Genomic DNA, 27,255 nt, shown 5'->3' on the forward strand with positions numbered 1-27,255 from the left:
TCCTGAGTAGCTGGGATTACAGGCATGCGCCACCGTGCCCAGCTAATTTTTTGTATTTTTGGTAGAGACGGGGTTTCACCATGTTGACCAGGATGGTCTCGATCTCTTGACCTCATGATCCACCCGCCTCGGCCTCCCAAAGTGCTGGGATTACAGGCGTGAACCACGCGCCCGGCCCATGTTTACTCTTTAAAACAATTTTTTTCTTTTTCTATACATATTCTGCTTATGAAGGGACTGTATGTTTGATGCAAAAAAAATTGAATGTTTGAAATATGTACATGTGTATCAAATCCCTAAGTATAATAATGTTTCTTTTCCAGATTATGTCCCTATTGGCCCTCGATTTTCAAATCTTGTATTACAGGCTCTTCTTGTGTTACTGAAAAAGGCACCTCCTCAGGTAAATAATGCTTCTAATAAGAAATATTTTAACAAAGGGTTTTTCAGTAAATTGCATATAATGATAAAATCTCTAAATAAACAGGTTATTGTAAACATAAAATTCTGTAGAAAGGATTTTGAAAGGTCATCTGGTCTGGACTTCTGCTTAAGTTAAATTATTTTCTGAACAGAATTTTTCTACTCCTTTTCTGAAGAAATCAAAATTCCACAGTTTCTGTGTGGAATACTACAATTAGCATTGTATTTGCTGTTTTCTAAGTTTTCTACCATGTTACACATCCCTACCCCCCTTCCACTCCCAGGGGAGATTATGATATTAATGTAGAAGGCATTGAATATGTTCCCATTTGTTGCATTTATAATTTCATGGGCTTTCCTAAAAATTTGTATATGGGGATATTTATTTCCTTTGGGCAGTTAAAAAAAAAAAAAACCATTTTTAACAGATGATCTTGACTTATTTTTCTTGGGTCATGTGGCACTTTTGAGGAGTGAATTTATAGCCAGGATCTTGGTTCCTGTGGTTGCATTTTTATTAGAGTCTTGTGATTTTGGTAGGTTAACAAATTTAAAACTAACCTGTGAAGGTTGGTTAAATATGTTAATTATGTAGAGGCTACCAGAGCATGTTTGGCTGTGCCATAAGACATGAGTTCCCCTGACTGATTCTGCATGCTGTAACCTTGACAAATGCCAATCAAAGGCAGACACAAAGGGGTTAAGCACTGACTTGAAAAGCATTTTAATGTCTGTATGAGAATCTCATTTAAAGTTAGAGACGTAAAGTAATTTTAAGGAAAATATTTAATCTTAAACTGGTGAATCTAGGTTTTTAATTTGACAGTCAGATATGTGCATGTATTTTGCTCTTAAAAGTAAAGGACTTGTCTTGGTTTTTCTAGAGTTTTTTTTAACTTCTAAAGTAGTGAAAAGAAACATAACATACAACAATCTTGAAAATTTGCAGCATATATGTAGTGTGGAAGGATTTTTAAATCAACTTTTCATAAACCATCATTCCTAGTAATTGGAATCTTAGCTTATACTAAGGGTGAAATTAGAGTGTATTTTCCCCTTCTCTGATTCCTGCAATGTTTTTATAAATAAGTAAACATATATATCTGAAGTTGCTGAAACAGAAATAATTACCCCCAATATTTACATATATCATACACACATGCATGAAAAAAATCTTAATTATAACAGCATATTAATTTTAATAATTATTAGAATGTGGGACTTTTTCTAGGCATTTAAATTTATTTCTTAAAATATTTCATTTTTTCACTAAAAGGAATTTATGCTAAAAGTCGCTTGAGAGAAGGAAGAATAACGTCAGTGCTATCTTATACTTCTTGTTCTTTACATTGTTAAATACTATGCACAATAATTTAAACACAGACACACCCCCTGGCTGAGAAGTATTTGTGATCCAAAGTAGATACTATTAGAAATAAACAGAAACTATTAATGAATGACCTGCCACACTAAGATTTAAGAACAGTTGTTTCTGTGTTCTAAAAGTTATTGTAAGATTTTTGAGGGAAGGAACCTTATCTTATGCTTTTAAATCTCACAGCCTCTGGCATAGAGTTTTATACATACATGCTTCACAAATAGCTTATCAACCAAAAAATATTGTTTAATGTCTTTTCATTTTAGTGGGCTTAAGTGTTTTCATATTGCTGGAGTTTATATTTAGACAGGGTATGATAAGGGTAAAAACATTAAAAAATAAGTAAAGTTCAAGTGGCCAGTAAGTATACTCAGCATCATTAGTCACCAGAGAAATGCAAGTCAGAACCAGTAGTGAGGTACCACTCACTGCACACCCGCTAGAATGGCTGTCATTAAAAAGTCAGATAATGACAAGTGCTGGTGAAGATGTGAAGAAATTGGAACTTGTATACACTGCTGATAAGAATGTTCCTCAAGAGGTTAAGCATAGAGTTGCCATATAACTCAGCTGTTCCACTAAGTATGCACCTACAAGCAATGAAAACATATGTCCACATGAAAACTTGCATGTGAGTATTCATAGCAGCATTATTCATGATAACTAAATGTTTATCTAATAAAGTCTGGTATATCCATAGAATGGAATATTACTCAGCAATTAAAAAAGGTAGTACCATACATGCTACAACACAAATGAACTTTGAAAACATGCTAAGCAAAAGGAGCCAATCACAAAAGACCACATATTGGATGATTCCAGTTATGTGAAATGTCCAGGACTGGCAGATCTATAAAGACAGAAAATGTATTTGGAATGGCCTAAAGCTGGGAGGGTAGAATGAGAAGAATGGGAGGTCACTGCTAATTGGTACAGGGTTCTTTTTGGAGTGAAAGAAATGCTCTAAAATTGATTTTGGTGGTGTTGCATATATCTGTGAATATAATAAAACACTGAATTGTACACTTTAAATGGGTAAACTGCATGCTCTGTGAACTATATCTCAAGCAGTTACATTTTTAAAAAGTGGTTTAGAAGCTACTTAAATGATGAAAGGAGACATAGAGTTAGAAGTAAGGGGTGAGCATCCCAGGTACGTGGCCCAGCTTGGGAGAAACAGGAATTGGATCATTTAAAAAGAACATGGAATGAATTTGAAGATGAAGCATATAGAAATATGTAAGAAGTAGGAGATGTGTTTGTCTTAGTGATTGGAAATGGCAGGGATTCTCTCGGAAGGGAATACCAGCTGGTCATTAATCAGAGACTCTGACCTGGACTGCTGGATTATCCACAGTATACATGAATCAGTGGCAGGATAAATTCGTACTTGTAGTATTTCTAATTAGCATATATTTAACAAGATAAAAATGTGCTTTGTCATACCACCTTGCTTTTTAAAATGTTTATATTCTCTCAAGAAAATAAGAGGAAATTTTCATGCTGATCCAAGTGTCAAGAATATTAGTCATTGTAAAGTGGAAGCATTCACTTTATCAAACCATTAGCATATAGGTTTTTCAGATGTTTTTAATGAAATATTAAAGGTATATTCATCTAAATATTATAGAAATACAGAGTAATAGAAAAATATTATTTATTACCGGTTAGAAAACAGAAAAGTTGTGAGCATTTTTCTTTAAAAGGAGGAACTATACTTATATACAATACAGTAATCATATCAGTCACAGGATCCTCAGTTTTGCATTTGTTGTATTTCCAGCTTTCACACAGAAAAATTGTGTGTGCATGTGTGCACATGCTCAAATAAAAGAATCCCTTCAGGGGCACTATGTTGTTATGTATCCAGATATTCTCTTTTCTCCTTCTACCCCTCCCCCAACACCCCTCCCTTCTTGTAAATTGGCTTATTAAAACTGGTTCCCAAGCCCTCCTTTTTTTCCTTTGTGATTGCTTTGGTCTTGGATTTTCAGTGTAGAACTAAAAATTCAAGTCAGATTTCAGTTACTAGGATAATTTTCTTTGAATTTTAGATTTTTCTAAGTAAATGCATAGATTTTTAATGAACCTGGTATTCAGTGTATTTGCTTTAAATTTAGCTGCAGAGTTAATTTCATGATTGATTTATTAGCCCTTTGAAAGAATAAAAAGTGGTATCTGTAGTTCATGAAGACTGAAAAACATCATCACATTTTGTTTAGCATCTTTTTAAAACCAATTAAAAGCTTTTCTAAAATGGATTGAACAGGAGAAAATAAAACATGTTCCCTAGGTCTTTATTTCAATCAAGTTTCCCTGTGTTCTGCAGGAGAAGAGATCGAGAGGGGATAGAAAAATTGAAAAGGGCTGTCCCAGCAGGGAGCCAAGCCGGAGAAAAGGGCTTCTCTGAGAACTCAGCAGCAGCAGCTAAGAAAGCTCCCAGCCTGCTTCATCTACATGCAGAGTCACACAAGGCATGGGGGTGCTCACCGTCACACAGAGGTTTCACATGTGCTTCCCTGCTGATTCCTGTGAAAAGCTAACAATTGGCTTGGAGGGTAAAAGACCACTGCAGTTCACCCTCCCTGAGTTGGACGTACAATTTGTCCAGTGTTAGGAAATGTCCAGCTTAGCAGTGAGGCTTGAAGACACCCCTCCTTCCAGTGAGATTCCTAAAGCCGTCTCTTTTACTTGCTGACACTGGGGCTTTCAAGTTTTGCAGATTTATGGAAGTTGAGGGGAATGTGCTTTTCAAGATCAGGAAGATGAAAGCCTTGGTCTTAATGTCAAGGAGGAAGCAGTAGTGAGTGGTAAGGCCAGGTAATTCTTCCTGCAGCCTGTAGCACCAGTGGCTTGATTATTTTCCTTATAGATCTCTTCTGCCACCTTTTTTTTTTTCTTTTTGGGAGACAAAGTGTCTGAAAAGGAACTCCTTGGGCTGTAAAATGACATGATTTCCTAGTTTCCTCAACAAGTGTGTGAGTAGTTAAGCCCATTAACCTAACTGTTTAATGCTGGGTTTACTTGACACTTTTGAGCATCAAATTGGAAAACCTCATCTGTATGTAACAGAGTAGCCTTGTAATTTATGGACAAGCAATCCTTTCTCAGTTCAGTGCTTCCCTACCTTTTTAGATCATGGTGCATACAAAATGATAACATCTAATGATACACTTTGGTAAGTGGATGCGGCTAGTCACAACTGGCCAGGGGCCCAGCCTTCTCAACAGCTGGTGGGAGTTGATATCTTAGTCCACATATAACTCATTTGCAGCTCAACAATTGGAAAACTCTTTGGAAACTTTAAACTTTTACAAAAGAAGAATTATCACTCCAACTTCATAGCAGTATTACTGAGGTAGAGCTCAGACCTAACGGTTATTAGCATTTTGGCTACATTTTATGAAGCTGTTGAGAATAGTAACTTCCTCACTGCCTTGCTGCTCTGACACCTAGGAATATTACCTAGTAAGAGAGAAATACAGCTTAAACCTGGGAAGATCTGAGGTGTGAACCAATAAGAAACTGTCAGCATACTCAGGATGGGGACTTGGGCAGACACACTTGTTTCTGCATGGGTTTTGTTTTAACATCTCGAGACAACATTGCTGTTCATGTAGTCTTTACATGACATCTTAGCACAGTCTTCAGATATGTTATTAGGACATCTTGGTATCTTGATAATATTAAGCAGCTCTTCATGCTTTGGGTTGCTTTAGTGAAATAAGCAGATAATGGAAGAGACTCCGAATCATGCAGGCCTAAACATGAGTATCTCTCCATCTATTTGTTCAAAATTAACTGGCTAATGACTATGATATGACTCAATAAGATATATAACCACTTTAGGAAAGAGGCTTAGTCATTTTGCCAGACACATTAATTTTAATCACTGATGTGGTGACTTTTGCATTGGGCTTCATTTCTTTTATTAAAAAAAAAAAGCAAACTATGATGATTGACAGTTTAGTGGCCTGCTTATTTAAGTCAGTGACATTAGATGGCTACTATATTTATAATACTCTCTTTAGGTATACTTCCCTTAGTAGAGTAGATTTTCTTGGAAAGTCCTGTGTAAACTGAACATGTCTATGTGTATGTATACATATCTCTGAGGACACTAGGAAATCTCCAAAGATCTGTGTTCTTGTTTCCTGGACAGAAAGATAATATATAGTGAATGTATGGTGATCAATTAAAATAATGCCTAGTGAAGCCTTTTGTAAACCTGTGGACTATACAGATACAAGGTATTAAATAAAATACATATGTGTGTGTATGTATATGTAGATTAATTTCAAATGCATCAAAAACAGCTAAATAGGCCAGACACTGTGGCTTACACCAGTACTTTGGGAGGCCAAGGCAGGAAGATCGCTTAAGGCCAGGAGTTCAAGATCAGCCTAGGCAACATAGTGAGACCCAGTGTTTACAAAAAGAAAGAAAGAAATAAAATTAGCCAAGTGTGGTGGTGAGCATCTGTAGACCCAGCTATTCAGGAGGCTGAGGTAAGAGGATTGCTTGAGCCCATGAGTTTGAGGCTGCAGTAAGCTTTTTCCTGCCACTGCACTCTAGCCTGGGTGATAGAGCAAGACTGTCTCCAAAAACAAAACAACAACAAAAAACATCAAAATCTTTTATAAAACATTGCTACAGGTATCTGTTGAATAAAATCAAATTTTCAAAATAGAGTTTTGTTTTGGTTTTGGTAGAGCACATCTATAGTAGACATTAATGAATAGCAGAATGAATTACAAGATGTCTATGCCATTTTCTGATAACTCAAAATCAAATATCTAAATTTTAATCGTCAGAGAAATGCTAATTGTGTTGAGACAAAATATTTTTTCATTGCTAGAATGTATTCTTCTAGCTCCATGCCTTAAATTACTGTGGCATGACATTAGCTTTTGAAAGGTGTGGATTATAGTGTCGTAGTACTCCATGGGTGCCATGACTCTAGTTAAGAGCACGCTTTCTGCAGAACATACTCTGAATTGGATTTGAGGTTAAAAAAAAAAACTAAGTCTTAGCTCAGATACCATCTGGCTTTATAGCCTTGAACTAGTCCCTTAATTTCTTGGTGTTTATTTCTTCATTAAGATAGAGATAATTTCTCCTGTGTTACATATTCCATTGAGGGTCAACTAAGATAATGTATAGTGAAGCCCTTTGTAAACCTGTGGACTACATGACTATAAGGTATTAAAGAAAAGAGGTGCCATCCAGGTGCAGTGGCTCATGCCTATGATCCCAGCACTTTGAGAGGCCAAGACACGTGGATCATTTGGGGTCAGGAGTTCGAAACCAGCCTGGCCAACATGGCGAAACCCCATCTCTACTAAAAATACAAATATTAGCCTGATGTGGTCGTATGCACCTTTAATCCCAGCTACTTGGTAGACTGAGACAGGAGAATTGCTTGAACCTGGGAGGTGGAGGTTGCAGTGAGCCGAGATTGCACCACTGCACTCCATCCTGAGTAACAGAGTGAAGCTCCATCTCAAAAAAAAGAAAAGAGTTGCCTTTGGATAGTCCACAGAACTTTTTCAACTTGTAAGATAGGAAAACTGAAGAACATATAATAACTGCTATATATAGACAGTTTCCATAGGAAGTGAGTTCAGAGCTCCCACTTTGGAATGCCCAACCCCAACTTCCCTCATTTTCAGTACCAGGAAAAGACACCTGCTTCCCCATCTCTCATTCACTGAAATTTAGAAGCTTCCTATATCCTAAGACAAATACTCTGGTCTAGGGATTGGGGATTCCTGTTGTAGAAAGAAATATGAAGTGGAGACAGGAATTGCCAAGATCAGTAGGCCACCACCAGCTCACACTTGTCCCCAGCCTCCAGGGACCGGCTCACCTGCTTTCTTTCCCTACAGCCACCTGTTGCTAGTGGCCGAAGTTCCCCTAACATTTCTCCTAACTCATGGTACAACAAACAGGCACTTCATAGTTTCTTTCCTGCATTTCTGTCCCAGAAACAAGAATGCAGATCTTTGGAGATTTCCTGTGTCTTGGGGATCTTACAGTGGCCAGAAGCCCTGGCCCCCCTCTACTCCTCACCCTGTTGATCTTGGGTGGTAGGATCATAGGTGATTCCTTTTTTACTTTGCTTTATTGTTTCCTGTACTTTGCAAATTTTCTACAATAAGCATATATTATTTTGATAAGCAGGAGAATGTATACAGTTTTTTTAATTTAGCAGCATAACTGTCAAAATTCCTTAATTTCATTGCTTTGGTAGTAATTTGCTGTTAACCACCAGAGTTAAATGAAACTACCTTTGTATCTAAGCTTGTCTATGTATAATATATTTTTAACCTTTTTTATGACTTAAGATTTAATCTCTGAAATATGCTGTGGTTTTTAGGGTAAAAGGGCAAAAGTGCCTCATAATTCTCACAGTTGTCCTGGGAAACCCACATGGCACTTTGCTCAGTGCTGTGCTCCCCGTCAAACTCATGATGGTTGAATGCCAGTGTGACTAAATTTGACCAAGATAGATGGCGACAGTTGTCTTAAGCTTCATAGAAAGGAGATGGGAAGTTTCTTTCTCACCCAAAAATACTACTTTTGACATGCAGGTTTAAAACATTTCTTTAAGGATCATCTGCTCTTCTTAGGATGTATATTTAAGAAATACTTCTTAGTATAGAGATAAAAAGATGAATAAGATGTTATACCTGCCCTCAGAGGGCTCATAGTCCAGGACCACTGTTCAACTGTGAAGTTTGTGAACAAGGTGAGCACAGGTCAAGTAGCAAATGAAGGTTAACATCTAGCCCACATGCCGCCCACCAAGGAGTCCACCCTGGTTTGGGACTGAATCTCCCCTGAGTAAGGTTACCAGATTTAGCAGATAGGAATATAGGATACTGAGTTAAATTTAAGTTTCAGAAAAACATCACATAATTTTTAGCATCAGTATATCCCATATTTTGGTCAGACTTATATTCAAGGCTTTCTCTGGCAACCCTAGCACTGAAGAAGAGGAATGTGGTGCCTTTTAGCTCATACAAGGTGCTGGGGCTTGGGAGACAGAGGCAAGGATGGCTGCACTCACCCAGATGATTGCTTTTTTCTAATTCATCCACCTAGGGGTGTGTGTGTGGGGGGTGTGTGTGTGTGTGTGTGTGTTGTTTTCTGATCCATGCAGAAGCTGACTGGTGTCCCTGTCACAATCCAGTGTGGGAGAAATGTGAAAACATGATGCATATAGTTAGGTTTTATGTGTTATGTGGTTCCAGTGGAACATAAAGTGTGGTCCATTTTACCTGAGAAGATGTGCAATGATTCACAAATAGTAGTTCCGGATCCTGGTCTTGAAAGATGAGTATAAGGGAGATTTAGTCTGGGCCATTGTGCCATGCTAAGGAATTCAAGTGCTGCAGCAATGGAGAGAGAAGGTTAAGGATTTGCCTATGCCAAAGTTAGCAAATTATTATTATTTTTTTTGGAGACATCATCTTGCTCTGTTGCCCAGGGTGGAGTGCATTGGTGCAATCTCAGCTCACTGCAGCCTTTACTTCCTGGGCTCACGTGATCCTCCTGCCTCAGCCCCAAGAGTATCTGGGACAACAGGTGCATACCACCACACCCAGCCAGTCTTTGTATTTTTTGTATAGACAGGGTTTTGCCGTGTTACGCAGGCTGGTCTCAAACGCCTGGGCTCAAGCAGTCCATCCACCTCAGCTTCCCAGAGTGCTGGGATTATGGGTGTGAGCCACCACACCCAGCCTAAATGTTTTTAATTTAAGTACAAAGTGATACTTGAGAATTTGAGGATATGTTCTATGTACTTATCTTAGGTTTCATATGGCATATTCAGTTTCACTGGAGGGAAGAACAGAAGACTAGGAATTCATAAGAAATTATAGGCTTCATTTTTTCTAAATGACTGAAGCTTAACCTGTTTAAATATCAATTGTTATTATACTTTAGCCTTTTTTAAGAGGAAAAAAATTGCTACATACATTCTTAGTGTCTGAAGCAAAGTATAATAAACACTATGTTAATGAATAAGGATGATCATTACAAACCATAACTGACGGTTCAGTATTTTCATGAGTGGGACTCAGCAGGAACTGTTGGAATATACAGGACTCTGTCCTAGTGCCTGGTAGGTAGGTACAGGGTGCCCTGTTTATTGAGTTTTTTGTACCTTTTCCTTTTTTAGTGGTTTTGCTGTTACTTTCAGAATCCAAGTAAGTTGTGTCAGCTGGCTTGCATCTGATGACTCCTTTTTCCAGTTTGCTGCTTTCATCCGCTATGAATTGAGGCAGGCAACCACCAGGATTCCTGAGCTATTCATATAGTAAGAGAACTAGGCTGTGGTTAGGCGCAAGTGGCTCACGCCTATAATCCCAGCACTTTGGGAGGCCAAGGCAGGAGGATCACTTGAGTCCAGGACTTCTAGACCAGCCTGGGCAACCTGGCGAAACCCCATCTCTACTAAAAATACAAAAAAAAAAAGCCGGGTGTGGTGGCTCATGCCTGTAATCCCAGCACTTTGGGAGGCTGAGATGGGTGGGTAGAACATTTGAGGTCAGGAGTTGGAGACCAGCCTGGCCAATATGGTGAAACCCACCTCTACTAAAAATACAAAAATTAACCGGGTGTGGTGATAGGCGTCTGTAGTCACAGCTACTCAGGAGGCTGAGGCAGGAGAATCACTTGAACTCGGGAGGTGGTGTTTGCAATGAACTGATATCACACCACTGTGCTCCAGCCTGGGTAAAGAGCAAGACTCTGTCTCAAAAAAAAAAAAAAAGCCAGGCATGTTGGTGCACACCTGTAATCCCAGCTACTTAGGAGGCTGAGGTGGGAGAATCAACCTGAGCCCAGGAGGTCGAGGCTGCAGTGAGCTGAGATCGTGTCACTGCACTCCACCTGGGCAACCGGATTGAAACCTTGTCTTGAAAAAACACAAAAACATAAAACTGGGCTGCAATGAGAGCGAGAGAGGCTTTTCAGAGAGCAAGCCCGTTTTGACTCCTATGGGCTGCTTCCTCTACTAAAAAAAAATTACATTTTCTACCTATTGGTACAAAGCTGAATATATTTCTTATATTAAGACATTTTCTTCCACCAAAGTTTTTTTTTCTGATTTCTTTTTCTTGAGTGTAGTAGCGTGATCTCGGCTCACTACAACCTCTGCCTCCTGAGTTCAAGCGGTTCTCGTGCCTCAGCCTCCCAAATAGCTGGCACTACAGGCGCACACCACCACACCCAGATATAATTTTTTCTATTTTCAGAGAGATGAGGTTTCACCATATTGGCCAGGACGGTCTCAAACTCCTGGCCTCAAGTGATCCGCCCTCCTTAACCTCTCAAAGTGCTGGGAGTATAGGCCTGCCCTGATTTTAAAAGAAATTAGAATAATACTTTCATGGGTTTCTCAAAGTTTCATAGGCCCTGGGCACCGTGCCTAGTGGGTAAGTTGTCCTTGCCTATGAGTTTTAAAGTTAATTGAACCTCACATTGTTTTTTTCAGTCCTAGAAGTGAGAGGATTTTTGCTTATTTCTGGTTCTTGGCTGTGCTCTGGATAGTTGAAATTGTTTAGCAGATTGGCCTCCAGATAAGTAAGGCGTTATTATTGGGCATTGTGAATTCAAATTCTGGAACGTTGGGGCCTACAGGAGTAAAGTGGGCTGTGTAGGGTTGAATGAGGGCAGAGTATGGCGAGAAGGCAAATTTTGAAGCATTGTGAACATAAGAGATAATTGCAAACTGGCAGAAAACTGGAGAAAACATTTTAATAAGCAGAACTGCTATGGATAAAAATCACAGATGTAGAAATTAAATTAGAAAGGGGAATATTGACCTGATTAGAATACAGGGTCAATTTAGGGTATATCAAGCTAGAAGCTGAGATAGGTAGGGAAAATCTGCAGATACAGAGTGAGGAGTTTGGATTTCCTGATTAATGTGTGGTCATCTTAAGTTTCTAATGAGAGAACATATACAGAACCCTTCCTTTTGGTGTTAAGAATACTGTGCCATGGTCAGTGCAACTTTATCTTTTTTTTTTTTAAGACAATTTTGCTCTGGGCTGGAATACAATGGCATGATCTCGGCTCAGTGCAAACTCTGCATCCTGGGTTCAAGCAATTCTCCTACCTCAGCCCCCCAAGTAGTTGGGATGTGCAGGCATGTGCCACCACACCTGGCTAATTTTTATATTTTTCATAGAGACGGGGGTTTCACCGTGTTGGCCAGGCTGGTCTCAAACTCCTGACCTCAGGTGATCCGCCCACCTCAGTATCTTCTTTAACCTTTCCTCCTAAGAGCACAGAGGTCATTATATCTAGGTAATAAATCTCCCTAACTTAAATTAAGAGATCAGCCATTGCTGATATGGGGCTTGGAGGGGCAGGGGCAAGAGTGGACCCCAAATCTAGTTTAAAATAGCACATATAAAAACAATGGACAGCAAAGCATAGTGAAAATATCAGTGAGGCCTGAACTCTAGTTTCAGCTCCTTCACTCGAGGTGGGAGCCTCAGACAGATCACTTTACCTCTCACCCCAGGTTTCTCATCTGCAAAATGAGGCAGAGAATGAGGGGCTTTGGGGGAACGAGGTAATCTTTAAGAGCTGCTCCCAGAGTAAAAGCTGATGATTCACTGTCTTTCTCATAAATTAGCAATAAATATTCTTTAATATGAAGTCTGCTTTTGCCTATAGTATTTTAAATTATTAAGGGTTGAGTTTCTCGTTTTATATTCAATCTGTATCATGTGTTTTCCTCCTTACTGTCTTCTGTCCTGCTTGCAGCACCATGTGGATGGTTACAAAGAAACAGACTAAGAATTTGCTTCAGGGTAAAATCTAATGGAGAGTTTAAGTATAGTTGTCTGCCTAGTTGTGGCATGATTTATTTGTAACATCCTTCCTTTGGTATTCAGCTTAAACATTTAACTGCAAAAAAAAAAAAGAAAGAAAAGAAAAAGTTACAGACATTTGAACAAGAGAAATCAGAAATGCACGCAAAGAGGCCCCGTTCCTCTCCTTTCACTGTTCCTGATGCTTTTCATGTTAATCTTTTCCCTTGGTTTGAGGAAACCAAGAGTTGTAGGAGATGTTAATAGTACTTGTTATCTCACTAGCTTAAGTTAGTGGCAGCTAAGGAATCTTATCTTTCCTCTGCTAGACAAGTCTGTATTATCCAGTCAATAGCTAATCAATTGACTAAAAGAGATAAGCCAGCCTTTGGAATGAAGCATACATGCCATTCATTCTAGATTATTTTCTTTAAAATTTGTTGCTATCAATACTTGGGGCTCAGAGGTGTAGACTCTGAAATGATAGTTATTTTCCTTTTGGACACTTAATATAATGTGTATTTTTCTAGGACTAGAAGAAAGAATGTAATAATGAAGGAGTGATCTGCTACCCTTGAAAGCTGTACTGGGATAGCTGGGTGCAGTGGCTCACACCTATAATCCCAGCACTTTGGGAGGCCAAGGCAGGTAGAACATGAGGTCAGGAGTTCAAGACCAGCCTGGCCACAATGATGAAACCCTGTCTCTACTAAAAATACAGGCTGGGCACGGTGGCTCATACCTGTAATCCTAGCACTTTGGGATGCCAAGGTCAGCGGATCACGAGGTCAGGAGTTCAAGACCAGCCTGGCCAATACAGTAAAACCCCGTCTCTACTAAAAAAAAAAAAAAAAAAAATTAGCTGGGTATGGTGGCAGGTGCCTATAATCCCAGCTACTTGGGAGGCTGAGGCAGGAGAATCGCTTGAACCCTGGAAGTGGAGGTTACAGTGAGCCAAGATCGTGCCTCTGCTCTCCAGCCTGGGTAACAGAGCTAGACTCCATCTCAAAAAAAAATAATAATAACAATAATACAAAAATTAGCTGGGTGTGGTGGCAGACATGCTACTTGGGAGGCTGAGGCAAAGAATTACTTGAACCTGGGGGGTGGAGGTTGCAGTGAGCTAAGATCATGCCACTACACTGCACCCTGGGCAACAGAGCAAGACTCCGTCTCAAAAAAAAAAGCTATACTGGGATTATCATTCATTCAACACATATTTATTAACTTTGCACTTTGTACAAGGCAGTATGCTAGCCCTGGAAACATCAATAAAGCCAAACAGACTTAAGTCCTGTCCTCATGAAGGAAGACTAGCAAGAAATACAGTAAACATAGTAAGTGAATAAATTATATAGTGTGTAAAAGGTGATCCAACCTGGGAAAGGGAAAGGGCAGGATAAGGGGTTGGGAAGTTGCAGTTTTAAATGGAGGTACTTGGGGATTGAGTTGGCCTGTGGAAAAGCTGACATTCAAGCAGGTCCTTGACTTGGAGGGAAAGGCCTGTGTGCATATGGAAGGAAAGAGCATTCTAGGCAGAGGAACCCTCTCTGTGTGCCAGACACAGGGATGCCATGCTGAGTACTGCAGGGGCACAGATGGATGAGATGTGGTTTCTACCACCAGGGAGTTGACAGACTAGAAACAAGATTCAGGCTTGAAAATAAATGCATTGAAGCACTATGGCAAGATAGAATTTTTCTGAGGGTCTCTGTTGTTGAATGATACAAGCTAAGAAAATATGAAAAATTATTCCCATTTCAAGAATGAAGCCATGTTAAGTGATAGACCAAAGGACCTCTACCAGGAAAGCTTCTCACTCTCTGGCTCTGAGCCTATTTCTTCTTCAGAAGTTGCTGCCTCTCCCTGAGGCCCCACGCTGCTGTGAGTCCTTCTGACTCTCCGTGAGTCACCCCACTGCCATGACTCCTTCAGAGGGGGCGTCTGACCTTTTGCTTCAGGCCTCTTCTGGGCCTCACAGCAACCCTTGTTAAGTTGAAGGTAGTAGCTCTCATCTTCGCTAACCCAGAGCCAACCTTGGCCTCTCTGTGTCATTTGCTGCCAGTGCCCTGTGTTCGTTGTTGGGAAGAGGGATTTTCAGCCCTCCTGTTCTTCACCCACCTGACCTAACCGTGTGGATTCCTGACACCGCATGCAGAGGACTGTTCTTCAGGTTCCTCTGAAGACCACCCGTTCAGACGCTTGCGTCTTTTCCTTCTTGCCTGTTCTGACCATGACGACAGAGACCCCGCCCCAGCAATCTCTGCCTCACACTCTACTCTCATAAGTAGGTAGGATTTTCTCATCCATATTTATGGTTGAGAAAGAGACAGGTACTGAGAAATGAAATAATCTACCCCAAATCACACAGCCGTGAGTGATGGAGCCTGTACTTCTGTTGCAGCAAGCTACCTGTGCATCAGGGGACTTGCCTCACCATTGCTTTCTGCCAGCCCTGGGCTTGCATTAAAAAGGGCATCATATGCATAAGCCACTGGTTAAAAGGTGCAGCATGGTCCCTGGAGATGCACTCTTAGAATCAGCCTGTCCCTGGGGCAGCAGCTCCTCACAGGCCCGTAAGAGGTGGACCTCCTGCCTGTGGCTGCTGGGACCTTCCTCTCCATCACAGGTCTTCCTCCTCAAGAACCTTCCCTGGTTTCCTATTGCTTTTTATATTAAATATTTCCCTTACTTTGGCATTCTGAGTCTCCTTTTACTGGCTGTCCACTCCCCATATCTGCAAATAACTTTGTTTTCAGCCTTGTTGCTCTGGCTCAGCTGCTTCCCGACGCACGTAGGATTTAGGAGCATTTGGGACCTGTCCCTTCTTTTCAAGGGCCTTGCCAGTGCCTACTTGTTGTCATTATCTTTGCAGTACTACAGAAACCTTCATAGATAACCCCACCCCAGGACACTGTCCCCATACGCTGGGTTCTCTCCACCATTGTTAGTTTGTATTTGCAAATGTGTTACTTGGTTGTGGTCCCTGAATATTTATTTGCTTTTCCCAGCTAAATTGTGATTTCCCTGAAGGCACAAACCGAATCTCATAATTCTATTAAGTACCTAAAAGGAGTAAATTCTTGTTAATGCTCCAATTGGCTAATGTCTATTTCATCTTTTACTTATCGGATTTACAAATGCTTAATATTCTGAAATATTTTACTCTCATTTACAAAAACATCAGATTCTAATAAGCAGAAAATAAAGTTTAATGCCCACAGCACATAGCAGTTTTGAGTTGCACTTTTAAACTCACTTCTTAATCCATTTCAGGGTTTTCAATTGTCCACAGTTAATTCTTCTTACCCAGGGTGTATTACACTTGCTCAGCATTGAGTGATATGGAAAGAATGGCCTTTCTTTCCTGCATAACTGACTTTACTTTTGTTCACAGGTTGAAATCAGCCCTTCCATTTCACTGCAGTATTATATTGGTGGCATTTTTATTTAGGAAAAAAAAAGCTTTCTTCCACATGAACTTTTGTTACAAATCAGTTTATTGGGGCCAATCAATGGGCAAGACCTATGAAAGGGTGTGGATTATCTGGTTGGTCCTTTGTGTGGCAAAAGGCTTAGATGCTGCTTAGTACTCGCTCATTCTTCATCATGTAAAGAAGTGTTTTTTTGAAGGATCAACACCTGACTGAGCCCTGCCTTTTTCATGGAAATATTTTCACCTGAGTTGCTGCTTATGGTACTAAGAATTAGTTAACTAATACTTATTTAACCTTGGAACAATGTTTATCATAATCCGATTGGCAGATAGTCATTTTACTTAGGCTTTTTCTTTATACCATCAGGACTAGCAAATCTCAGTAAAGAGTATGCTGGGAGCAGTTTCTTTTTTCCAAAATAGGTTATCGCTCTGCTTTTCATCAAGAGGCGTGTTTGGGCTCTGTGGACATTAAAACTGGTAGCCACACATTAGCAAGATGGAGGTCCCCTCTTGGGTTGAGCACCACTTTTATTTTTAAAGCTGCATCCCCATTTCATGCTGCTGGCAGCTTTTCCCTTCAGACAAATCCCATGTGATTTATCACATTAATACATTCGGAGCTGTTTTTCATGATAAAGCTTCCTTACAAGCAGTACCACTAATTAATACACAAAATGGCCCAGCACAGTTTAATAATTTGGTAATGTTTTTCAGTGTTTTCTTAAAGATGACGCTTTACAAGTCAAGACCCGAACTTGCCTGGGTCGTGACCTCTTTGCAGTGTTTGCAGTCTTGTTAAACAAGAAGAAAAGCAAAACAGAAATTAGCGTCTGCATTATAAGTTGCTCTACATTTCCCAATCTTTCAGCACTTTGAAGAGCGTAGTCACTGTTAATGTAAACGAACATCTCATGAGGAAACTGGCAGTGATTTTTAAAGTCCAGCTTTCTGGAATGAGTAAGAAGCTTCTTTCTCAGTGCTGTTCTTCTAGGGCCAACGTTGTCCTTTGTGAGAGAGAAGCAAGATGAGGATGTTTGCATTATGGACTATGGGACAGTAAAAAGCTAAGGAAAAAGAGAAGTAAGAATTACCTTCAATCATACTGAGGATGTGTCGGTATGTGTGGTCTTTGGCATCTGTTAGCCTTCAGGGCTATGTTCCCAAGGTTGCCATTAGAATTTAGTGTTAAAAGCACCACTTTTTGTTACAGTAAAAATGTATGTCTTTACTCGATTGTGAGTACTGCAACACCCCAAAATAACAACAGCTTTGTTGTTATTTTGCCCTTGGACTTACATATTTCTGTTCCTCTGTCTTAGAATGTCCTTCCCCTTCATCTTCCTAATTAATCTACTCATTCCTTAAGACTCATGTATTATCTCCTCCAGAAAAATCTTTCTCTGCCATGCGTTTTTTCCCTCTACCTGACATCCTTGTGCGTAGCGCCTCCACCTTTCCATATTGTATTATAATTATCTCTTTTGTATCTGCCTTTCTGTGGAAGATCTATTGCATATTCATCTAGGAACTTGGTAAATGTCTGTGGATAAGCATTTGATTTTTACCTAGTTGATTCCTCAAATAATAATAATGATTACCCTTTAATCTGTGTACTCACGGGTGTACTTCTATCTCATTTCCTTTGTGCAGTCATCTGTTAAGCTGATGGCTAATTGTACCAGAAGGTCCCAACTTTGTTTCTTTGATCTGCGTTGGTTTATGGTAGGACATTGCCCATTCTTGGCACAGCAGGTGGATAAAAACAATGAATAACACTGAGAAAGGCTAACGTGTCTTATTGATAGTAGTAGTATAATGTTTACCAAACCCAAATTGAAATCGTTTTGGTTTCTTAAAATCTTTTCTTGCTAGCACATTTATTTCAATGTTCTGAATTTCTAAGATCCGTGTATAGGTTGAATGTTGAGTCTTTTTTTTTTTTTTTTTGAATGTTGAGTCTTTACTGAAGACTTATCTATGGACTGTGTGTGTATTATAAATCTACTAACATAAGTTTAAAACTTACTCCTCTTCCATTTTCTAAGTAAACTTTGTTAGTAATGTGTTTTTCTTTGTAAAGAGAGGCAGTATATGATTTGGATCTGGATCTGGTTTCCTGTCTTGGCTCCATCATGTATTGGTTGTTTGGCCTTGAACACAAATGACTTAAATCTGTGAAATTCAATAACTTCATCAGTAAAATGGGGATAGTACTAGTACTGAATTCTCATGATTCTAATGAACATTAATTGAGAGACTGATCTGGAGAGGTGCCATACTGCAAAGAGGATTCAGTGGAGGTCTCCCTATTAAATGATGAGATACCCGAAACGTTACCCTGTCGATTCCAGTATGCTGGCTACAAGGCTTTATAGTCTTTGTGAAGGAGATTGGAAGATTCTTCTCTGGGAAGAATTTGCACATACTGACCTTTGAAGGACCCCCGATAATCAGCCAAGTCTTACCTGATCATCCTATAGTGAAGCCCCTGGACATAGAATTTCTAGTCATAGTTTAACTCTTAAATATAAATAGCTATCCAGCAATCACCGGACACTCGAGGAAAGCCTCCATAAACAAATAGGAAAAAGGGGCAGGTCTTAGGAAATAGACAAAACAAGGAACAGAAGAAAAAGTCATTTTTGTAATCTGTAATATTCACAGGTTTTGGGGTTTTGTTTGTTTTTGAGACAGAGTCTCACTTTGTCATGCAGGCTGGAAGGCAGTGGTCCCATCCGGCTCACTGCAGCCTCAACCTCCTAGACTCAAGCAGTCCTTTGACCTCAGCCTCCCAAGTAGCCGGGACTACAGGCATTTGCCACCACACTCAACTAATTTTTGTATTTTTGTAGAGACGAGGTTTCACCGTGTTAACCAGACTAGTCTCAAACTCCTGGGCTCAAGCAATCTGCCTACCTTGGCCTCCCAAAGCGCTGGGATTATAGGTGTGAGCCTCTGCACCCAGCCTCAGAGATCGAAAACAAGATATGTATATATGAAGTATAACAGGATACAATTAAAAAAGAAAACATTCAGAAAACAGGAAGGGCTGTAAGAACTAAAAAGTAAGTTACCGTAAAGGTTAGAAAATAAAATTGATACTAACCTAAAAAGTATTAGAGAAAGAAATAAAAACTAAGAACAAAAAAATAAGAAAATTAGATTAGTCATAGAGGATCAGTATCTAACTAGCAGAGGTTCCCGGTGGGTGATACAGAGAAAATGAATGGGAGGAAATCTCAAATAGTCCAAGGTATTTCCTAGAAATGAATGTTTGGAATTTCCAGTTTAGAAAGAATGTATCTAGTGCCAGCAAAATGAGTATAGAAAGAACCATCTTAAGGTATGTAGTTTTCAAATTGCAGAACATAGGGATAAAGAAAAGATTCTGAAAGTTTTGTATTAAAAAGGTTAGAAACAAAAGATTATAGATCAGATAACATTTGTCTTTTAGACTTCAGCGCCTTCAAAATTGTGAGAAAAAAATATATTTCTACCATTATTTTATTTTCTTTGAGATGGAGTTTCACTCTTGTTGCCAGGCTGGTGTGCAATGGCGTGATCTTGGCTCACTGCAACCTCTGCCTCTTGGGTTCAAGCATTCTCCTGCCTCGGCCTCCCAAGTAGCTGGGATTACAGGCATGTGCCACCACGCTCTGCTAATTTTGTATTTTTAGTGGAGACTGGTCTCAAACTCCTGACCTCAGGTGATCTACCTGCCTTGGCCTCCCAAAGTGCTGGGATTATAGGCGTGAGCCACCATGTCCAGCCTCTAACCTTATTTTTCACAACTAGCCAAACTATTAAGACAAAGGATACAAGATTAAGAATAAAGGTATTTCCAGATATGCAAGGTCTTTAAAATTTTGTCTCCTTCGCACTCTTTCTCGGGAAGCTTTTGGGTATATGCAGCACAGATGAGGGAATAGGTGAAGGAAAAGGAAGGTTAGGATACAGGGAATCTAACAGAGAAGAAAGGAAAGATCCAGAACTATAGCTGTGCCCCATGCCTAGAGAGTCACTGCTTCAGATTGAACTGTGAAGACAGAGGACTCCTGGAGGGGAATTTCTTCAAGAACACAACTTTATGCAGTGTGTTTGAATATACTGAAAGGAGACTTGTGGTTCTATTTGTTTAGAGACAAACTTGTGATCAGTACCTGGTAAACTAAGCTAAGGGGAAAAAGGCAGTTAACTCCAGTAAAACAAAATTTTGTCCAAGAAAGAAATTTAATAGTATTCTGCGTGGCCTACCTGTAAACCACACTTGTATAAACTTAATACTGAATATAGATTTAACTAAAGACTGTGAAATAACTGTATTGGAAGGATGTAAAAAGGGACATATGGTGGGGGAAGGGGGAGTACAGAATTAATAATCCCATCTTCCATAGTAGGAAGTTAGTAAATCATATTTATAGTGAAAACAAAAGTCTAAAGCTAGTAATGTAACCTTATTATTTAAAGATAAAGAAGTAACTACAAGAAGAAAAGCTAAGAGAGTTGAAAATGTTTGCCTTTGGAGAAAGAGAACTGGGAATGGTAGCATAAGCCTGGCATAGTTTTAAAACTTTTTTTTTTAATATTTCAGGGTTAAAAGTAAAAAATGAAAAATATATAATGTGACAATTATGAAAAACACTTTAGCCCACACCTTTCACAGTTAAGTGTTGCATAAATGTCAACTATTATTGCCCTGCCCCCTAAAGAGTGTACTAATAAAGCCTTATAAAGCCAGCGCCACATACTTTCTATTCATTTCATCTTTTTTCCCCAATTCCCACCGTACACGTGCCATGTCGGCTCTGAGGAAAGACTTACCTACATACACGTCAGTATCTTGCCCTTTGGTTTGTGTATCTCCCTGATTTGCTAATCCATTGTTTTATTGACATGAATGAGAAGGAGCTGTTCACATGCTGCCACTTTCTGAATCATGTTGTTGGTACCTTTTTTCAGAATTTTCAGGAAAATCCTGAGCTGTTTTCTTCTCTTTTGCCTAATCATTTGCATTTGCAAGATCAAATAAATGGCTTTTGCAAATTTTGTTCAAGCTTACTCTAGTTTCCTAATTAGTCTTATTATATACATTTTAACATATTTTCTCCCTGTGATCAGGGCCGGAAGCTTCTTATCATTGGGACCACAAGCCGCAAAGATGTCCTTCAGGAGATGGAAATGCTTAACGCTTTCAGCACCACCATCCACGTGCCCAACATTGCCACCGGAGAGCAGCTGTTGGAAGCTTTGGAGGTGAAAATGAATCAATACATTGCACACTGTTTATAAGAAAGAAATTGAGGCTGAAATGAGCTGTACCACAGTCATTACACCTGGTGTTTGGTTTTTACACTAATCTAGAACATGGGACCCAGGGACATTACAGGTTGTGTATCCCTTATCCAAAATGCCTGGAACTAGGCTGTGTGTGGTGGCTCACACCTATAATCCCAGCACTTTGGGAGGCTGAGGCGGGTGGATCACTTGAGGTCAGGAGTTTGAGACCAGCCTGGCTAACATGATGAAACCCTGTCTCTACTAAAATACAAAAATTAGCCGGGCATGGTGGTGGGCACCTGTGTAGTCCCAGCTACTCAAGAGGCTGAGGCAGGAGAATTGCTTGAACCCGGGAAGCGGAAGTTGCAGTGAGCCGAGATTGTGCCACTGCACTCCAGCCTAGGCAAGAGAGCAAGACTCTGTCTAACAACAACAACAAAAAGTGCCAAGGACCACAAGTGTTTTGAATTTCAGATTTTTTCAGATTTTGAAATATTGCATTATATTTAGGTTGAGCATTTCTAATCTGGAAATCTGAAATGCTTCAATGAGCATTTCCTTTGAATGTCATATTGGCACTCAAAAAGTTTACAATTTTGGAGCATTTTAGATTTCAGATTTTTGGATTAGGGATACTCAACCCGTACCTCCAGTTGTTTTCAGGAATGAGAGGAGGAAGGTGAATACACATGACAGTGAATGAATTTCCCATTCCTCAGGGTAGGCAGCCTACAAAATGCCAGGAGTGGATTGCTCTGTGTCCAGCATGAGTGATGCATATAGATTACTTGGACCAGAAACTTGAATGGGTGGCGGTGTGGGGGTAAGGTGATCACAGTATGGAAAGTTAATCATTCAGAGCAGCTTTCAGTGCCTTTCCTTGCATTTGGTAAATTGGAACAATGATTATAGCCTTAGAAATGTCAAAAAAAGCTATAGAAGTAAAAGGAACTTTATTAACAAGTTTAGAAATAGGAATGTTTTCTTAATTTTTTGAAAATGACAAAGTTATTTTTTTTAATGTTCTTCATTTAACTTTTTATTACCAGTATTCACAAATGACTTGGTGAGCTCTATTGGAAAATACTGTCTACTGAGTTGTTCAGCAGTGGTAGAGTCAGTGAGGCTTCTTAAAGTCCTCAAGGACCCCAACAAAAATAGAAATGTATCTATATGATAAACGTTTTCAGATTACCCATTTAGGCAACTTTTGTGCAGGAGCTGGGTAAGAAAATTAAAGATAGTTTGCTTTGACACATACAGATTGTTCCTAGAAAAGAATGTTAAAAATTTTAACTTATATTTATTATGGATTGGAGCTACTTTTTCCCCAGCATATATATCTCTAAGTTGTAATGGAGGTCCATAAGAAAACAGGGTTTAAGATACCAGTTTCACTTTTATGACTGCATCTAATGGGTTTAGGAAGGTCAGACTGGATTTTAAAGTAGGAGAGAATTCTATCAGCTTTAACAGTTAGGTAGTTCTTATCACTCTTCTTTTAAAAGTAAATAGAATTAACCGTTGTTGATGCATTTATTGTAAACATGCTTTGATTATTGTTTTTGTAGCTTTTGGGCAACTTCAAGGATAAGGAGCGCACTACAATTGCACAGCAAGTCAAAGGGAAGAAGGTCTGGATAGGAATCAAGAAGTTACTAATGTTGATCGAGATGTCCCTACAGGTAAGGTACTTCCTTCTCCATATGATTCAGCAGAACAGAGCTTCAGGATACACCAAGAGCGTTCAGTATTTCCTTTGCCAAGGTTTTACTTAATTGAAGTTATAATTTTCTTTTTTTTTTTTTTTTTTGAGACGGAGTTTCGCTCTTGTTACCCAGGCTGGAGTGCAATGGCGCGATCTCGGCTCACTGCAACCTCTGCCTCCTGGGTTCAGGCAATTCTCCTGCCTCAGCCTCCTGAGTAGCTGGGATTACAGGCACGCGCCATTATGCCCAGCTAAGTTTTTGTATTTTTAGTAGAGACGGGGTTTCACCATGTTGACCAGGATGGTCTCGATCTCTTGACCTCATGATCCACCCACCTCGGCCTCCCAAAGTGCTGGGATTACAGGCTTGAGCCACCGCGCCTGGCCATAATTTTCTTATATTATTTCCAAACTTGATTTGGGTATTACTAGCCTGCTTCTGAGATCGATCACTTATAAATACTTTTTAACTTCTTAAAATTCAACAATAGAAGGAAAGATCATAAAGTTAATTTTAATTTAGGGAGCCACTAGATCTTCGAACTAGAAAAGACTTCAAAGAGCAATGGTTGTGCTGCCCCCTCATTTTGGAGATGAGGGTACTGTGTGTGTGACAGGCTGTCAGTGAATTCTCCAAGATCACATCGCCAGGTTATTGATGGAGAAGAGGTGGTGTTGTACCTCAGAAGTCAGTAAGTGACCACACATACACCAGAAGGTGTCTGGGAGACTGTTTTAAGGGACAAGTTAATTAAGTTGTGCAGTCTAGACTTGGGCTCTGTATATTTTTCCCTGGCTGGGCTCCTAGAAATTTCATGCAAACTACTGTAGGTTGAAGCATCCAGAATCACGTAGAAAACTGAGCCGCAGGCTGCTGCCTGGGCAAAGACAGATGAAACTGAGCCCCAGGCTGCTGCCTGGGCAAAGACAGATGAAACCCTGTGTCTTCTTGTCCTTATCTGACATACTATTTAGCTGATAAATCTCTCCCTATCAAGCCCTATGAGTTCAGAGACCTTGGCTCTCACTATTGAGTCCACAGCCCCTGGAACAAGCCAACACTTAGTGGGGTGCTCAGTAAACTTATTATTATTATTATTATTTTGAGACAGGGTCTCGCTCTGTCTCCCAGGCTGGAGTGCAGTGGCATGATCACGGCTTACTGCAGCTTTAACCTCCCAGTCTCAAGTGATCCTCCCACCTCAGCCTCCTAAGTAGCTGGGACTACAGTCACATGCTACCACACTTAACTAACTTTTGCATTTTTTGTAGAGACATGGTTTCACTATGTTGCCCAGGCTGGTCTTGAACTCCTGAGCTCAAGTGATCCATCTGCCTAAGCCTCCCAAAGTGCTGGGGTTACAGGTATGTGCCACCATGCCTGGATCTCAGTAATTTTTTTTTTTTTTTGAGATGTAGTCTCTGTTGCCCAGGCTGGAGTGCAGTGGCACAATCTCGGCTCGCTGCAACCTCCACCTCCCAGGTTCAAGCGATTCTCCTGCCTCAGCCTCCCGAGTAGCTGGGATCACAGGCACCCACTACCACGTCCAGCTGATTTTTTATACTTTTAGTAGAGAAGGGGTTTCACCATGTTGGCCAGGCTGGTCTCGAACTCCTGACCTCAGGTGATCCACCCACCTTGGCCTCCCAAAGTGCTGGGAATACAGGTGTGAGCCACTGCGCCCAGCCAGTAAACTTTTGTTGGATGAATAATTACAATTCATTCTGGTCCTAGGTGGACAGAGTGGCTCTATTCTAGGCATCGTGAGTTACTTACTGATGGTCCTGCCATCCTGCTAGTGTGAGCAGTGAGTGGCAGAGGCGAAGTGTAAGTTTCACAGTTACACCTGAAATAGGCTTTTGGACCAGTAACAAATTGGAGACATAAAGTGCATGCTTTTTAATCTTTTCTGGTAAATGTATCTGAAAATAAAATTTTTGTGGCTTTCAGAAATCTAATTTACTGAGCTTTCAGATGGACTATTTTTAAGTCAATTAATTTATTTTCCATTATGAGGCATAAATTAAAGTTACAGACTAACCACTTTGTTTAGACTTATTCTTGGTAAAGGTGAAAATACAGGTGTATTGGCTCTTTCCTTGAAAAAAAGATAAATCTGTCAGATTGTCAGCTCTTTTTTTTTTTTTTAAAGTTTCAGTATACTTTTTTTCAATAATTGCATAGAAGAAGAAACTATGTGGGTTTTTTCCCCAACCCTCATCCCTTTCCCTTCCTTTGATGCCTGCAGGTCAGTGATCAAGTTAATGCTTCTTATGCATGTGGGGTAGAGAGTGAGAGTGGAGCACTCAGGCCTAATCTTCAGCAACTGACATTTCATAGGCCTCTGAGTTTGAACCCCTTCGTGTCAAATGGATTTCGTGCAGCTGAGTGAATTCTCTTTAGATCTGCCTTAGAGAGGCTGAGCCTAAGTGAAGAGGCATGTAGTTTTGCAGAATATAAGTCATGTTACCTCTCTGTTCACTACACATGATTCTGTTAAAACTTGCACAGTGCCGAGGATCTGCTCTGACTGGATGTCACCTGAGGGAATAAAGTCATTTATCTAGATTACTTTTTTCCTCCTTTTCTCCTGCCTTTTAATTCCATAGCTACAGGCAAGTCAGGCAGTCGTTGCTCACACATATTAAATATATTTAATGGGCAAAGAACGGCAAGTACCGACTGCAGCTGAGCTCCAGCCAGTTCCTTTTTTTTTTTTTTAAGAACTTGACAATTGATTCATATGTAATTCTATTCCCAAAAAGGAAAAATGTTTCTTTTGTTAGCTATTCACACTTTTTCTTAGTCCTTTGTTGTCTGACCACTTAACTTTGATACATTTGAAACTTCTGTTCAGTGTTTTTCTGGGACAGAAGAAATCTTAAAAAAAAAAAAAAATTATGTTTGGAGGGGGAGTCCAAGTGCACATCTACCCACAGCTGCACTGAGTGTTTGAAAGTTATTCCTGGAGGGCAGGGAGTTCCCTCTTGGGAAACAGACTCCTGCTCTGAAACATATTTTAAAAGTTAGGTGTGTTTCTTACAATAAAAATTCATCTTCAGGAATTAAATATGTTTTTAATGATTGTTTTCTAGATAACTTCATATCTCCTGTAGGCCTATGAGAATGAAGTATATTTAACAAGTTAGTATAAATATGAATAGAAAATGAAAATCAGTCAAGATAATTAATAATAACCACCTGAACCAAGCACCAAGTTCCGCCATCTTTTCTTAGACTCATGACATGTTTGCAAGTCACAGGAAACCCAGATTAATCTAGAGATTATATCAGGAATCGGCAGTATTCTTCATTTTTTTAGTTTTAGCACAACTTTGTTATTACAAAGAAAAAACTATATGATGGACACTGAGACTAAGAAAAACTGTATTATTGATTATCTAGAGTAAGTAAACTGTTTTTTAGTTGTTGAGTCAACCTCAATTTGATGTCTTCCACTTTGCTGTGACTTTAGTAGACTTTTATACCTTCAACAGATGAATTGGGTGTCATTTGAACCCTGATGAATGACCCTCACAGCGATGCCTCACAGCAATGCCTCACAGGGGCCAGCAAAGGGCACCCCTGGCCCAAGTGCCTGTGATGGCCAATGGGCTTGGTCTTTTGGAACCCAGTGTACGTGGTTCTGGAAAACCCCATTCACTTCTCCCAAATGATGTGATCTGCTTTGTGGTGTGTCAGAATGCTGGTCAAGGAGCAGGTAACGCATTCGGTGACCTAGCAGAACGTTGAAGAGGTGTGAAACCGAGCACTGCCTTGGCATGAAGTGCACAGTTGTTAGAAGGTGCCATTAACCTGTCTTCATTTCTTCTGATGTATTTAGATGGATCCTGAATACCGTGTGAGAAAATTCTTGGCCCTCTTAAGAGAAGAAGGAACGTAAGTACACAGAACACTTAATGACCATCAGCCAGACTTACCACCCTGTTAAAGCCCTGTGCCTATTCTAAGAGTTGCTTTCCTAGATAAGTTTGTTTCTATTTATTTGAATTCTTCGCTGTGTTGTAGGTCCAAGAGACCAAGCAAGGAAGTTGGTTGTACTGTGGGTTTGCTCTCCCTGTCCTGCTTCGCAAAACTTCCTTGTCACAATGCAGGAAAAACTTAATGGTACATATTTATTGGAACCTGGTTTTACATGCATGGAGCTGTGACCATTTTCTTTTGTGAAGTGCTCAG

The 27,255-nt window shown here is 39.9% G+C and overlaps 1 protein-coding gene across 1 annotated transcript in view; it reads left to right on the forward strand.

Annotated features, from left to right (window-relative positions):
- Nucleotides 1–27,255, forward strand: part of NSF (N-ethylmaleimide sensitive factor, vesicle fusing ATPase) — a 161,602-nt gene that overhangs the window by 132,545 nt on the left and 1,802 nt on the right. The window contains exons 17-20 of the mRNA XM_064369291.1: nt 324–403; nt 21,191–21,325; nt 22,921–23,034; nt 26,903–26,958. Of these exons, the coding sequence (XP_064225361.1) occupies nt 324–403; nt 21,191–21,325; nt 22,921–23,034; nt 26,903–26,958 (385 nt within the window). The remainder of the gene's footprint in view (nt 1–323; nt 404–21,190; nt 21,326–22,920; nt 23,035–26,902; nt 26,959–27,255) is intronic.

The sequence above is a fragment of the Aotus nancymaae genome, unplaced genomic scaffold (genome assembly GCF_030222135.1).
Source record: "Aotus nancymaae isolate 86718 unplaced genomic scaffold, 86718_ANA_hifiasm-v0.15.2.pri h1tg000089l, whole genome shotgun sequence".
Classification (NCBI taxonomy): Eukaryota; Metazoa; Chordata; class Mammalia; order Primates; family Aotidae; genus Aotus; species Aotus nancymaae.